General features: G+C 56.3%; 1 protein-coding gene across 1 annotated transcript in view; it reads left to right on the plus strand.

Annotated features, from left to right (window-relative positions):
- The first annotated feature begins 2750 nt into the window (after positions 1-2750).
- Positions 2751-15239, plus strand: part of MRPS5 (mitochondrial ribosomal protein S5) — a 29038-nt gene continuing 16549 nt past the window's right edge. Inside the window, exons 1-5 of the mRNA XM_054177246.1 lie at positions 2751-2826; positions 4840-4977; positions 11025-11150; positions 11466-11699; positions 13315-13349. Of these exons, the coding sequence (XP_054033221.1) occupies positions 2760-2826; positions 4840-4977; positions 11025-11150; positions 11466-11699; positions 13315-13349 (600 nt within the window). The 5' untranslated portion in view covers positions 2751-2759. The remainder of the gene's footprint in view (positions 2827-4839; positions 4978-11024; positions 11151-11465; positions 11700-13314; positions 13350-15239) is intronic.

Below are 15239 nucleotides of genomic sequence, written 5' to 3' on the forward strand. Positions count from 1 at the left end.
CTCTCTCTAGTCAATGATCCACAGAAAGTGTCACTTCCATTACATCATCCAGGGCATAAATAATGGGGGGGTAAGAGAGAGATTAATTCTCTATGTGACACAATCACTTCCACAAGGAAAGGACTGGAAATAAATCCTGCAATGACCAGATCTGCAGGAATTTAGGAGACTAATTGGTGTAATCCTTAGTGACACTGTCAGGGTTCTGGCCTGAAATAAGTGGTGCTCTAATGCTGTGGGAATGAGCAGATTGTAAAAGTGCCTGAAGATAAGATAAAAATCCTGTTTCAAAGATTATGTCTTGCACCATTTTATCCTTTTTTTTTTTTTTTGACCCCTGCCAGCAGCAGAAAGAGATTCCTCTTCAGAGAATCTCAGTGCATTTCTGTTCCAGAAGGTAGAAAGGAATCATTGTGCTGCATGCTGAAGGTGCTGCAAGTTCTGTTCACAGACTGATAGAAAGGGTTGGGTTGGAAAGGACCTAAACCATCATCCAGCTCCAACACACTCCCCACCTGCCATGGGCAGGGACCCCTCACACCACAGCAGGTTGCTCACAGCCACAGCCAGCCTGGCCTGAAAAACCTCCAGGCAGGAGGCTTCCACCACCTCCCTGGGCAACCTGTGCCAGTGTCTCACCACCCTCATGGGCAACAACTTCTTCCTGACAGCCAATCTGAATCTCCCCACTTCTAGTTTTGCTCCATTCCCCCCAGTCCTATCATTCCCTGACACCCTCAAAAGTCCCTCCCCAGCTTTCTTGGAGCCCCCTTCAGATACTGCAAGGCCACAAGAAGGTCTCCTGGGAGCCTTCTCCTCTCCAGCTCCAACTCCCCCCGGGAGGGTCACTACAGGGTCTTGTCAAAAGTCCCTCCCCAGCTGTTTTGTAGGCCCCCCTCAGGTCCTGGAAGGCTGCTGTGTGCTTCTGCTCACCAACACAAACTCAGCTGTAGATTACTGTAGTCTTTAACAGTGGAGCATCAGGAAGAAGAATGGTAATGCAGCACATTAAAATGTCTGTATTGCAGAGGAGGGCAGCCTGATCAATGACTCCATTGGCTTTGCTGCACAGGAAAGAGAAAAATAAGCAGGGTGGGGGTGGGAAAAGCTTCTGTGAATAGCTTCCAGCAAAATTTTCCCTGCAAGAATTCATCCCCTAGCATTCTGCCTTTACATTGTTGGTATAATAGATCTTGTGGGCACAGTGGTAGGCAGCATATGGGGAAAGCAGGAGATGGTTCCAACCCTGAGGTGACTACACCAAAAGATAGAAGGTGGTGTGTTCTGCATGTTAGAGAATCACAGAAACATTCAGGGTGGAAGAGAGCCTCAGGAGCACCAAGCCCAACCCCTGACCCTGCTCTGCAAGGCTCAGCCCTAAACCACAGCCCCAAGCACCACAGCCAAGCCACCTTTAAACACCTCCAGGCTTGGGGACTCCACCACCTCCCTGTGCAGCTCAGCCCAGTGCCTGACCTCTCTTGATGGGGAAAAATTCTTCCTGCTCTCCAGCCTGCCCCTGCCCTGCTGCAGCTTGAGGCTCTTCCCTCTTGTTCTGTCCCTAATTACCTGGGAGAAGAGACCAGCACCAACCTCTCCACAGCCTCCTTTCAGGCAGCTGGAGAGAGCCATGAGGTCTGCCCTCAGCCTCCTCTGTTTCCCACTAACCATCCCCAGCTCCTCCATAAGATTTCTCCTGCAGGCCCTTCCCAGCTTCCTTGCCCTCCTCTGCCCTGGCTCCAGCCCCTCCACATCTCTCTTGTATTGAGGTGCCCAATACTGGACACAGACCTCGAGGTATGGCCTGCCCAGAGCTGTTGAGCTGCTAGGACGCATTACAGGTGGTGCTGCGAGTGGAGTCTTGAGCAGCTCCTCAAGCACCATCAGCCGAAGAGCCTCTGCGGGTCGAGGAGTAACAGAGCTGCGTGGACGCTGCAAGGTATTTCACAGCGCTCCGGGCAGGCACAAGGGAAGCCTTCTGCGCCACGGCAAAGTTCACCTGCGCAGGCAGCAGCTTCTGACGGAGCCCACCTTGCCTCTTTGGACCCAATGGCCAGCAGCACTCACGCAGCAGCCAGCACCATGAGAGTGCTACCGAGAAAACCTTGAGGAGCCACCTCAGCCAGCCGAGCCCGCACCCGCTGGGAGCACCTCGCTGCGCCTCGGGAGCACGGCAGGCGAGCGGCATCCCGCGGGAAGGGATGGCTGCTCCCAGGAAAGCCAACCGAGCCCTGCCGCTCCTGCCAGCTTCGGGTTGGAGCGGACCCCGGCACCAGCCCCACCGCGGCTCGGCAGCCGGCTGCACCCACAGCCCGCTCCCGCGGCTGGCTGCCGGGGCGGGAAGCGCAGGGCGGCAAGCGGGCGGCTATTTACTTCAGCTCCCTCATACTGAGCACCAGCGCTCAGCCCGGGCTTGACCGGGCACCGACCGGCGGCGGGCACCGACCGGCGGCGGGCACCGACCGGCGGCGGGCACCGCCGCCTGGGGCCGCCCCTGAGTTTGGGTTCTGCTCCGGGGCCTCTGGTGCGGGGCTGTCCGGCGCTCGCCTGTCGGCCCCTTAACGGCGCAGCTATCCTGGGACGGGGCCGAGGCGGCGGGAGCCTTTCGGTAAGACTTCAGCTAAGCGTCAGCCGCCGGTTTTCGCCGCTCCGCTCTGGCGCTACCCCGAGCCGGCCTCTGCCTGTGTTCGCTTTCTCCTCAGGCAGTGCGGTGGGCACCTAAAGAGGGAGGCGGGGAGTGTGAGGGGGAAGGCGCCGGCATGGCGGCCGTGGTGGCGGCTATCGGGCGGGCATGCACCTCTGGTGCCTTCAGAGTGGCGTGGAGAGGTAATAGGCGTGGGGTGGGGTGCACATCGTCCCGAGGGAGGGCTGGAGCACCTCTGCTAGGAGGACAGACTGAGGGAGTTGGGGCTGTTCAGGCTGGAGAGAAGGCTCCCAGGAGACCTTCTTGTGGCCTTGCAGGATCTGCAGGGGGCTCCAAGAAAGCTGGGGAGGGACTTCTGAGGGTGTCAGGGAGGGATAGGGCTGGGGGGGATGGAGCAAAACTAGAAGTGGGGAGATTCAGATTGGATGTCAGGAAGAAGTTGTTGCCCCTGAGGGTGGTGAGACCCTGGCACAGGTTGCCCAGGGAGGTGGTGGAAGCCTCCTGCCTGGAGGTTTTTCAGGCCAGGCTGGCTGTGGCTGTGAGAAACCTGCTGCAGTGTGAGGTGTCCCTGCCCATGGCAGCAGGGGGGTTGGGACTGGATGACCCTTCCGACCCTGACAATTGTGTGACTCCCCGGGAGGGGAGGCAGGAATCACCCGTGGGGCCGTCTCCCGTGGCAAGGGCAGGCAGAGCCCCGGGCGGATGCCGCCGGCCGGGGCCGGTGTGTGCTTGCTTGGGTGCGCTCCTAAGAGCGGGAAATCGGTTTGCTCTGTCCGTGCTGGGGCCGCACAGTGCTGGGGTGCGATCTGGCAGGAGCTCTTGGTGGTAGGAGAACCAGCTGCCCTTGAGGAGCTGCTCTGGAGGCGCCTGGGTCAGAACACAACACAGCTCCGTCAATGGAGCCGGCAAGGAGCTGGAGGCGCCCTCAGGGAGTTTGCAATGACACTAAACGAGTGTTTGTCATCATGAGGGTGGGAAGGCTCTGCAGAGGGACCTGCACAGGCTGCATCCGTGGGCTGAGGCCAATGGCATCAGATCCAACAAGGCCAAGGGCTGGGTCCTGCACTTGGGCCACAGCAACCCAGGAAGGCTCCAAGAAACTGGGAGGTTGTGCTGACATTTATCCAGACCTGGACAGGCTGCAGCAGTGGGGCAGAGAAGATGCTAAGGGCAACAAAGCTGGGGAGGGGTCTGGAGCACAGCCCTATGAGGAGAGGCTGAGGGAGCTGGGGTTGCTTAGCCTGGAGAAGAGGAGGCTCAGGGGTGACCTCATTGCTGTCTACAACTACCTTAAGGGAGGTTGTAGCCAGGTGGGGTTGGTCTCTTCTCCCAGGCAACCAGCACCAGAACAGGAGGGCACAGTCTCAAGCTGTGCCAGGGGAAGTTTGGGCTGGATGTTAGGAAGAAGTTCTTCATAGAAAGAGTTATTTGCCCTGGGAATGTGCTGCCCAGGGAGGTGGTGGAGTCCCCATCACTGGAGGTGTTTAGAAAGAGCCTGGGTGAGGCCCTTGGTGCCATGGGTTAGCTGATCAGATGGTGTTGGGTGATAGGTTGGACTCGATGACCTCAAAGGTCTTTTCCAACCTGGTTAATTCTATTCTAATTCTGCACCCATCCCAGAGCCAGGGGCAAGACCCTCAGCAGCCAAGACACCACCCAGAGGAGCTCAGCCCCAGTAAGGAGGCTCAGCCAGCACCCGTGGATGAGATTGGAGGAGTCATCAATCAGAGCCCTAACAACCGGGGGGCCACCAGGCCCCCCGGCCTTTGTTGTCACCACCACCATCACCCAGTGTGCAGCAGGGGCACTCACCAGTGATGAGAGGAGGATCCCTCGGCCCAGAATGGGCTCAGCTTAGGGCTTCTGCCTTTCCTGGGGGGGATTAAAAAGGGGAGTGGGTGGGGAGGGCCAAGTGGCCACAGCTGGGGTGGGAGGAGACTCCAACAGAGCCCAGGTGCTGTGGGATTTGAGGGGCAAGGGGGGAAATGGGGCAGGTGAGGGACTTTGAGGGTTTCAGGTAATGATAGAACTAGAGGGAGTGGGAAAAAAATAGAAATGGGAAGCTTCAGAGTGGATGTTAGGAAGCAATTCTTCCCCATGAGGGTGGTGAGACACTGGAATGGTTTGCCCAGGGAACACTGCTTTAAAGAAGAAGAGGAGCTGTCCATGAACACCTTTCTTGTCTTCATTCTCAGGGTTTGGTTCTGGGCCACTGGGAGGGAGTTGCTGTTCCTATTCCAGCCTGGCCTGGTCTTTCCAAGCACGGTGTTCCATCTCTGGCCCCTGGACTGGGACAGTTGAGCAGCACAGAGGCAGCAGCTTCTTCAACAGATGTAAGTCTCAAAGTGGATTGAAATGATTGTCTGTAATAAACAGAAGAGGAAAACAAATTTGCTGTGGAGAGATACAGTCATGAAATGGCCAACTGTGTGCCACCCAGAGCAGGGAGAGCAGCAGCACAGGGAAGGGGTTCTGCCCCCCTGCTCTGCTCTGCTCAGACCCCACCTGCAGCACTGCCTCCAGTTCTGGGCCCCCAGCACAGGAAGGACCTGGACCTGCTGGAGTGGGTCCAGAGGAGGCCACAAAGATGCTCAGAGGGCTGCAGAACCTCCCCTGTGGGGACAGGCTGGGAGAGTTGGGGCTGTTCAGCCTGGAGAAGAGAAGGCTGCAGGGAGACCTTAGAGCAGCCTTCCAGTACCTGAAAGGGCTCCAGGAGAGCTGGGCAGGGACTTTTGACAAGGGCTGGGAGAGAAAGGACAAGGGGGAATGGCTTTGAGTTTGAGGAGGACAGACTGAGACTGGAGATGAGGAAGAAATTCTTGGCAGTGAGGGTGGGGAGACTCTGGCACAGGCTGCCCAGGGAGGCTGTGGCTGCTTCCTCCCTGGAGGTGTTGAAGGCCAGGCTGGATGAGGCCTTGAGCAAGCTGGGCTGGTGGGAGGTGTCCCTGCCCATGGCAGGGGGTTGGAACAGAATGAACTTTAAAGTCCCTTCCAACCCATCCAGTTCTGTGAATCTGTGAAATCTGAGCCAGCTCTGCCTGAGCTTGAGGATGGAGTCAGTGCTATGCTGTGGTTCCTTCCAACCTACATTATGTTGTGCTTCTGCAGAAGACACAGACACACACCTGAGGTGCCTAGGCCAGCAATGAAGGACAGCCAACAGCAGTAAGATGAAGGACAGGTCTGGTTACACAGTAGGGAAAGTTCTTCTTCCTGAGAGTGCTCCAACACTGCACCAGGGAGGGGAATCCAGGGAGGCTGTGGAATTCCTGTTACTGGGGATACCAACACAGGAGTCAGCAATTCTCTGTCCATTCTTGAAGCTGAATTTAGCTTTGAAGTTGGCTTTGCTTTGAGTGTGGGATTAGATCAAGGACCTCTTGAAGTCCTTTCTAATGTAAATTTGCCTCTGGTCCCAGTGTGCTCCTTCTGACTGTATCAGAGGTGGTGAGTGGAGTTGCACTCAGAGCTACAAGGTGGCACCAGAGCAGCAGCAGCAAAATACTTTCTGAACATCAAATTTCATGATTTAGTAATTTAGCTCCAGTGAGGTGTGGGCAGCCCTGGGGAAAGGACTCAGGGGTGCTGGGGAGGGAGGAGCTGGACAGGAGCCAGCAGTGGGCACTGGCAGCACAGAAGGCCAAGGGCAGCCTGGGCTGCATCCAAAGCAGTGTGGCCAGAGCTGGAGAGAGGGGATCCTGCCCCTCTGCTCTGCTCTGGGGAGACCTCACCTGCAGGGCTGTGTCCAGCTCTGGGGACCCCAACACAAGAGAGACCTGGAGCTGATGGAGAGGCTCCAGAGGAGGCCACAAAGATGCTCAGAGGGCTGCAGAACTAGTTCATAGATCATAGATTGATAGAATGGTTTGGCTTGGAAGGCACCTAAAAGATCATCCAATTCCAACCCCTTAAAGATCTAATTTCCTCCCACCAGCCCAGGCTGCTCAAGGCCTCATCCAGCCTGGCCTTGAACACCTCCAGGGAAGAGGCAGCCACAGCCTCCCTGGGCAGCCTGTGCCAGAGTCTCCCCACCCTCACTGCCAAGAATTTCTTCCTCATCTCCAGCCTCAATCTGCCCTCCTCAAGCTTCAGCATTGCCCCTCATGCTATCACTACAAGCCCTTGTAAAATGTCCCTCCTCAGCTCTCCTGGAGCCCCTTTCAGGTACTGGAAGGCTGCTCTAAGGTCACCCTGGAACCTTCTCTTTCTCCAGCCTGAACAGCTCCAACTCCCTCAGCCTATCCCCCTAGGGGAGGTTCTCCAGCTCTCTGACCATCTTGGTGGCATTCTCTGGACCCACCTCCAGTAGCTCCAGGTCCCTCTTGTGCTGGGGGCCCCAGAGCTGGAGGCAGTGCTGCAGGGGTGGTCTGAGCAGAGCAGAGGGGCAGAATCCCCTCCCTGTGCTGCTGCTCTCCCTGCCCTGGCTGCAGCTCAGCACACAGCTGCCTGCTGGGCTGCCAGTGACCACTGCTGGCTCCTGGGCACTTTGTCACCAACTGACACCCCCAAGGCCTTCTCCTGCAGGCTGCTCTCCTGCCACTGCTTCCCAAGCCTACATTTCTCCTGCCCATGCCTGTGCTCTTCAGTCAACTTGGTGCTTTGCTGCCAAGCCAGATTGACCTTTCCTGTGGTCAGATATCTTTTATTCCTCCCCTGCTGTGCTGTCTGTCTGTTGTGAGCAGTGTCCCTGCCACTGTAATCTTCTTGACTGCAGCACATCCCTTCCACATTCCAGTCTTGTCACTTTGCCTTACAGTCAGGCTGATATCTGCCATCTTCTAAAGAGGTCTCAGCTCTGCAGCCTGCAGGCTTCCCATGTGCTCCATGAAATTCACTGCTCTCCAAACACAGGATGGGATTGTTGCAGACTGATTAGCTGAGCTGCACTTGGGTACCAAATGTGACATTGTCATCTGCTTCTCATTTTGGCAGAGTTTGTCTGGTGCTTGAGGTCAAAACTTGACTCAGCCAAGTGGTAGGAAAGGGGCAAAGGTTTGAAACTGGAGTGGGGATTAGGTTGGACATCTGGAGGGTGGTGAAACACTGGAACAGGCTGCCCAGAGATGTGGGCACTAGGACAGACCAGGGGTGAGCCTGCTGGAGAGCAGCTCCATGGAGAAAGACCTTGGAGTGCTGGTGGGCAGCAGTGTGCCCTTGTGGCCAAGAGGGCCAAGGGCATCCTGGGGTGCAGCAAGAGTGTGGCCAGCAGGGCTGGGGAGGTTCTGCTCCCATTCTCCTCTACTCTGCTGAGACCATGCCTGGAAGGCTGTGTCCAGTTCTGAGCTCCCCAGTTCAGGAGAGACAGAACTGCTGGGGAGAGTCCAACAGAGCTATGAGGATGATTGTGAGACTTGAGCATCTCCCCTGTGAGGAGAGGCTGAGAGCCCTGGGGCTGTTCAGTCTGGAGAGCAGAAGGCTGAGAGGGATCTGCTCAATGTCTATCAATAGCTGAGGCTGGGGGTCAGGATGAAGGTCCCAGGCTCTGTTTGGTGGTGCCCAGGGACAGCACAAGGCATAAAAGGTCCAAGCTGGAACCCAGGAGGTTCCACCTCAACATGAGGAGAAACTGCTTTGGTGTGAGGCTGCTGGAGGCCTGGAGCAGGCTGCCCAGGGAGGTTGTGGAGTCTCCTTCTCTGGAGCCTTTCCATCCCCACCTGGCTGTGCTCCTGTGTGCCCTGCCCTGGGTGCCCCTGCTCTGGCAGGGGGTTGGACTGGCTGATCTCTGGAGAGGTCCCTTCCAGCCCCTAGCACTCTGTGATTCTGGGCTTGAGGCCCCATGCCTGGAGCCATTGCAGCTCAGCCTGGCTGTGTCCCTGTGCAGCCTGCTCCAGCTGGAGGTGTCCCTGCTGAGTGCAGGGGGTTGCACAGGATGTCCTTGGGTATAACCTTAGCTGACTGATCTTTTGGGATCAGCTGCTCTCCTTTGGTACAATACAGTCTCTGCTCTGTGACTTCTGCTCCTTTCCTCTCTTTTGGCTTCTGAGATCTTACTCTGCAGATAAGGAGAATACAGCTCAGAGTGCTGGGAGGTTTTTGAATGTGTTCCCAGCTGAAGGCCTCCCTGCTCTCACCTGCTTGTTGCTGCCCCTCTGCAGCCTCCTTTGCAGCTCTGACCCTTTGTGAGGCCACACCAACTGCAGGAGCTTGGGGACCTCTCCCTCTTTTGAAACCGAGCTTGCAAAGGAGAATGTAAATAGGTTTATTGTCACTGCATGTTTCCAGGCTAGCAGGATTAGCAGTTCAAAAAGGAGCTGCTGCTTACACAGCAGTGTTCTGAGTCAGCTAAGAAGCTTAAGGTGATTGACCATCTACATTCCAACTCCTGCAGCAGACCTCTAGGCCACTTGAGAACCTGCAGAGCTGCATCATGCAAGAGCTACTTACCAGCAGCCTTCTGTGCTGGGCCTTGGTGCAGTGTTGTCGGAGGGTAGCAGTCCCTGCTTGCAGGCAGCCTGGCTCCTGGCACAGCTGGGCTTTTCTTGGGAGTGAGATGCTCAAGTCCAGCAATGAATTTGTGTTTGGTGAGTTGATGCCATCCAGAGGGACCCTGACAGGCTGGAGAGGTGAGCCCAGGACAGCCTCCTGAGGTTCAACAGGAACAAATGCAAGGGCCTGCAGCTGGGTCAAGGAAGTCCCAAGCACTTACATAGGCTGGGGAGGGACTGGCTTGAGAGCAGGCTTGAAATCAAGCTTGAGAGCTTGAAGCAAAGGCCTTGGGGGTGCTGGGGGAGGAGAAGCTCAGCAGGAGCCAGCAGGGAGCACTTGCAGCCCAGAGAGCCAAGCAGAGCCTGGGCTGCAGCAAGAGAAGTGTGGCCAGCAGGGCCAGGGAGGGGATTCTGCCCCTCTGCTCCACTCTGCTGAGACCCCCAGATCCTCTCCCAGTCTAAGCAGTGTGGGGATGGAAAAGATGGGGCTGTAGCTATTTTAATTCCCCTGGCTGAAAGTCTGTGCTGCCTTCAGAGGAACCAAATCAGTTTCTTGATGAGAGAAGAGGAGAGCTTTAAGCTGCCATAGTAACACAGCCTCTGGGTGAGACACAGAACAGCATCAGGCAGCAAATCCAGCAGTGGTGCTGTGTGTGCTTTGTGGTGCTGGCCTCCTGCCCTGCACCAGCAGGAGGAAATATGCTGTCTGCTTCACACCCTCAGGTCCATCTTGGTGTACTTTGGCTTTGCCTGGGTTCTGAGGACCTTTGGTGGTTCCATTCAGTGGGCAATCATCTAGAGAGCTTCAAAACCCACCTGGCTGTGTTCCTGTGTGCCCTGCCCTGGGTGCCCCTGCTCTGGCAGGAGCATTGGACTGGGTGATCTCTGGAGGTCTTTTCCAGCCCCTGGCATTCTGTGATGCTGTGGTAGAGGCTGTGGTAGAGGCTGTGGTAGAGGCACATCTCTGCACACCTGGTGGGAAACTCCTTTCTTGGGCAGGCAGTAATCACTGAGTGTTAGGGGCTGGAAGGGGCCTCCAGAGATCAGCCAGCCCAACCCCCCTGCCAGAGCAGGGGCAGCCAGGGCAGGGCACACAGGAACACAGCCAGGTGGGGCTGGAAAGGCTCCAGAGAGGGAGACTCCACATCCCCCTGGGCAGCCTGCTCCAGGGCTCTGTCACCCCCACAGTCACAAAACTCTTCCTCCTCTTTCCATGGAGCTTCCTCTGCCTCAGCTTCCACCACTGCCCCTTGTGCTGGCATTGGGCATCCCCCAGCAGAGCCTGGCTCCAGCCCCTGGGCACTCACCCTGCACATCTTGATCACCAGCAAGGAGCTCACCCTCAGGCTCCTCCTCTCCAAGCCACAGAGCCCTCAGCTGCCTCAGGCTCTCCTCCTAAGGAAGATGTTCCACTGCCTGCAGCAGCTCTGGGGCTCTGTGCTGGACTCTCTCAAGCTGTTCCCTGAGGTCCTTCTTGAGCTGAGGGGCCCAGAGCTGGACACAATATTCCAGCTGTGGCCTCAGCAGGGCAGAGCAGAGGGGCAGGAGAACCTCTCTGACCTACTGCCCACAGCCCTTCTCATCCAGCCCAGGCTGCCCTTGGCCTTCTTGGCCACCAGAGCACATTGCTGGCTCATGGCCAACCTCCCATCCACCAGGACCCCCAGGGCCTTTTCCCCTTCCCTGCTCTCCAGCAGCTCAGTCCCCAACCTCTGCTGCTCCATGGGGTTGTTCTTTCCCAGGTGCCAGGCTCTCCCCTTGCCCTTGTTGAGTTTCATTCCTTTTCTCCCTGCCCAGCTCTCAGCCTGTCTTAGGTCTCACTGAATCCTACAGTTCAGATCCCAGCCAAGGCCATGCAAGAGGCTCCCATGTCAGGATTTGCTTTCTGCTGTTCAGCTTGAGGTTGCCAGAGGAGCTGTGCTTGTGCCTTACTCATGAAAGCTTTTTTCTCTCAGTGACAGCTGATGAGCTCTGGAAAGGAGCTTTGGCAGAGACTGGCGTGGGAGTAAGGAAAGGAAGAGGGAAGAGAAGGAAGAAGAAGCTCAGGAAGAATCTCAACAGAGGCCAGGAGATTGGTGAAGGTAGGTTGCCAGAGCAGGGGCTGACCACAGCCCATGACCTTTCCATGTCTAAGTGTTCCTTCATTTACTCAGTGGACAAAGAGCTGCTGACTGCTGCGGTGCCAGAGAGGTCTCCACCTGCTCTGTTGTTCCATGGTGCCCTGGGGGGAGGGGGGTGGGGTTTGAATCTCAATTTGCTGTCATAAAACATGCATGAACTGGGGGAGAAGCTTCCCTTTTCCTGCCTTTTTGCCTTTCTTCTTGCAGGGTACAGAGCCTGAGTCCTCACTTGGAGTAAAACATGCTCTGGCCTTGCTTCTCCTTTGTTCTCTGTAGGGCGTTCTGGTTTCCTCTGGCCTGGCCTTAATGCTCCTGTGGTGCAGGATGGGAAAGTGCAGGCAGTTACCCAGAGGGAAAAAGAAGAAAGGGAGAGGATTCAGTCTGAAATTGTTCAGCAGAGAGATACCTGGGAGAAGAAAAGGAAGATCAAAATTAAGAGAGAAGGAGGCTGGAGTGGGAAGTGTTGGGGAGGTGTCCTTCTGGACCCTCCTGACCCAGGTCCCAATGGAGGTAAGAAAGCTGCTTGTTTATTTTGGTCTTTCTCAGTCTTTCTGGGAAGGGGTTTCTCCCCTGGCTCTGCTCTGCCCTGGGGAGGCCACACCTGGAGTACTGCAACCAGTTCTGGGCTCCCCAGTTCAGGGATCTGCTGGAGAGAGTCCAAGGGAGGGCTGCAAGGCTGCTGCACTGCCTGGTGAGGAGAGGCTGAGAGCCCTGGGGCTGCTTAGTCTGGAGAGGAGAAGGCTGAGAGGGATCTGATCAATGCCTATCAATAGCTGAAGGCTGGGGGTCAGGAAGGAAGGGACAGGGACAGGCTCTGCTCACTGTGCCCTGGGATAGGACAAGGGGCAATGGATGGAAGCTGCAGCACAGGAGGTTCCACCTCAACATGAGGAGGAACTTCTTCCCTGTGAGGCTCCCAGAGCCCTGGAGCAGGCTGCCCAGAGAGGTTGTGGAGTCTCCTTCTCTGGAGCCTTCCCAGCCCTGTCTGGCTGTGCTCCTGTGTGACCTGTGCTGGATTCTATGGCCCTGCTCTGGCAGGGGGCTTGGACTCAGATGACCTTCAGAAGTCCCTTCCAACCCCTCACATCCTCTGATCCTGTGAAAAGGGCAGCTCCAGGTTACAGAGAAGTATCAAGGTCCTAGAGGAAGTCCATTTCTGAGCTGTAAAATAGAACCAGGATCTGGGTGTCTGCTCTGCTTCTGGACCTCTATTCTTTATCAGTTGATCAGAGAAGATCCCCTCTGGGGCTGCTCTTTTCCAGGCTCACCAGCCCCAGGGCTCTCAGCCTTTCCTCCTCACATGGATGCTCCAGCCCCCTCAGCAGCTTTGGAGCCTCAGCTGGACTCTCTTCCCTTTCTTTCTTGACCTGGGGAACCCAGAACTGGACACAAAGCTCCAGCTGTGGCCTCAGCAGGGCAGAGTAGAAGGAGAGGAGAACCTTCCCTCAAGCTGCTGGCCACACTCTTGGGGCACCCCAGAATCCCATTGGCCTTCCTGCCCACGAGGGCACCTTGCTGGCTCACAGTGAACCTCTCCACCAGGTCCTCCTCTGCAGAGCTGCTCTCTAGCAGGTCAGCCCTCACCTGGGGATTGTTCCTCCCCAGGTCCAGGACCCTGCACTTGCCCTGGTTCAACTCCATGAGCTCTCCTCTGCCCAGCCTGACCAGGTGCTTCACTGTGCTTGCCCCAAGCCCTGCTGTGGGAAGCTGCCATTCTAACTGCTTGGGGGTTGGTGTCTTTTCTAAGCTCATTTTCCTCACAGAAATTGATTTTACTGAAGAGATGGGAGGGAGGAGGGGAGGGGGTGTGCAAAAAGCACAAACTTTTATGCTGGTTTTTCTTCACTAATCTTATTGTAAAAGAAATGGAATGAATGGAGGAGTTAAAAGACCCCAAACAGCAAACCAGCATATTTGAGGGGTTTCCAAAAGGAAGCAGCTTCTAAATCTCACTGGCAGGTGAATGGCTTCCAAGTTTCTCTTACCTTTTCTCCTTGCTGCTGAGGTTGCTCCTAGCCTCAGTTGCATGAGCATTGGGTCCTTGGTAAGTTCTCCCACCCCCAGGGAGCTGTGCTGCTGGGGCAGGGGCAGCAGGGAATGTAATTCCTTCCTTTTCTCCCCACAGAGACCTATGAAGGCTTTGAAACAAGAGTCATTGAGGTAAGCACTGCAGAGCTGCACAAGGGCTTGAAAGCAGAGCATCAAAACTGGCAGGGTTGGGAGGGACCCCAAGGAGCAGCCAGTTCCAACCCCCCTGCCATGGGCAGGGACACCTCACACTGCAGCAGGCTGCTCACAGCCACAGCCAGCCTGGCCTGAAACACCTCCAGGGAGGAGGCAGCCACAGCCTCCCTGGGCAGCCTGTGCCAGAGTCTCCCCACCCTCCCTGCCAAGAATTTCTTCCTCCTCTGCAGTCTCAATCTGCCCTCCTCAAGCTTCAGTCCATTCCCTCTCCCCCTGGCACTCCAAGCTGTTGTAAAAGTCCCTCCCCAGCTCTGCTGGAGCCCCCTGCAGATACAGGAAGGCTGCTCTGAGGTTTCCCTGGAGCCTTCTCCAGCTCTCCCAGCCTGTGCTCCCAGTTCATGTGCTTCTGCCCTCTGATCATCTTCATGGCCCTCCTCTGGACCCAGGCCAACAGGCCTACATGCCTTGAGCTGTTCAAGGCTAGGTTGGGTGAGGCCTTGAGCAGCCAAGTCTAGGTGAGAGGTGTCCCTGCCAAGGCAGGGGGCTGCAGAGCTCTCTGGTATCCCTTCCAACCAGAGCCATTGTATGCTGGGGGCTCCTGAGCTGAATGTACTCCTCAGGTGGGGTCACAGGAGAGGTGAGTTGGGGGAGGGCAGAATGACCTCTCTCAACCTGCTGGTCCTAATTTTGTCACTTCTCCATGGAAAAGCCATCCCTGCAGAAGGCAACTTGTATCTCATCCCAAAGCAGAGCATTACCTGTTGGTGCTGCACACCCCCAGACCCTCACAGGATACTTCTTGCTCCCCATTTCTGTTCTTATTTCCCTTTCATTTCAGACCCAGTAGTTACTATGGAGACCACAGAAGTGGCATAAGCATTGTTGGGGGGGGAAATCCTGGCTTCAGATGAACACTGATTTCTTCTGACTCATTTCCTCCCAGCCCAGAATCAGATTATCCACAGCAAGGGAGAAGCTCTGGAAGCAAGAATATTTATTATCAAATTTCAGAGAGTCACAGATTGCATCCAGATGGAAAGAACCCTCAGAGGGCATCCTGTGCAAGCCCCCTGCACTTAGCAGGGACACCTCCAGGTACAGCAGGCTGCACAGGGACACAGCCAGGCTCAGCTTCAGTGGCTCCAGGGATGGGGCCTGGACTACATCCTGGTTGCAGCAGCCTGCAGGAGCTATGGTTGGTGATTGCCCAGCTTCCTAATCTATCCAGATCTCCCTGTAAGACCTCTCTCCCCTTGAGAAAGGGCCACAGTTCCTTCTCATTTAGTATCCTTGGCAGATGTGCTTAATGTACCTTTAGCCTCTGCAGCCAGAGCCTTTGTGAAGACATTGAAGAGCTCTGGCCCCAAAACTGAGCCCATTAGTAGCTGGAACCAACCTGGTAAACCTTTCACAGAATCACAGAGGGGCAGGGGTTGGAAGGGACCTCTGCACATCCTCCTCAGGCACATCCCTGCCAGAGCAGGGTCACCCAGAGTCACTCACACAGGAACATGTCCAGGTGGGGCTGGAAAGCCTCCAGAGATGGAGGCCCCACAGCCTCTCTGGGCAGCCTGTCCCAGTGCTCTGCCACCCTCACAGGGAAGAATTTGTTCCTCCTGCTCCTGTGGCACCTCCTGGCTTCCAGTCTGTGCCCACTGCCCTTTACCCTGTCCCTGGGCAGCACTGAGAAGAGTCTGGCTGCCTCCTCCTGCCACTCACCCTTCAGCTATTGATCAGCACTGCTGAGCTCCCCCTCAGGCTGCTCCTCTCCAGGCTGAGCAGCCCCAGGGCTCTCAGCCTCTCCTCACAAGGTGATGTTCAGTGTCCTCAGCAGCTCAGCGGCTCTCTGCTGGACTCTCCCCAGTA

This window comes from Dryobates pubescens, chromosome 39 (genome assembly GCF_014839835.1).
Source record: "Dryobates pubescens isolate bDryPub1 chromosome 39, bDryPub1.pri, whole genome shotgun sequence".
NCBI lineage: Eukaryota > Metazoa > Chordata > Aves > Piciformes > Picidae > Dryobates > Dryobates pubescens.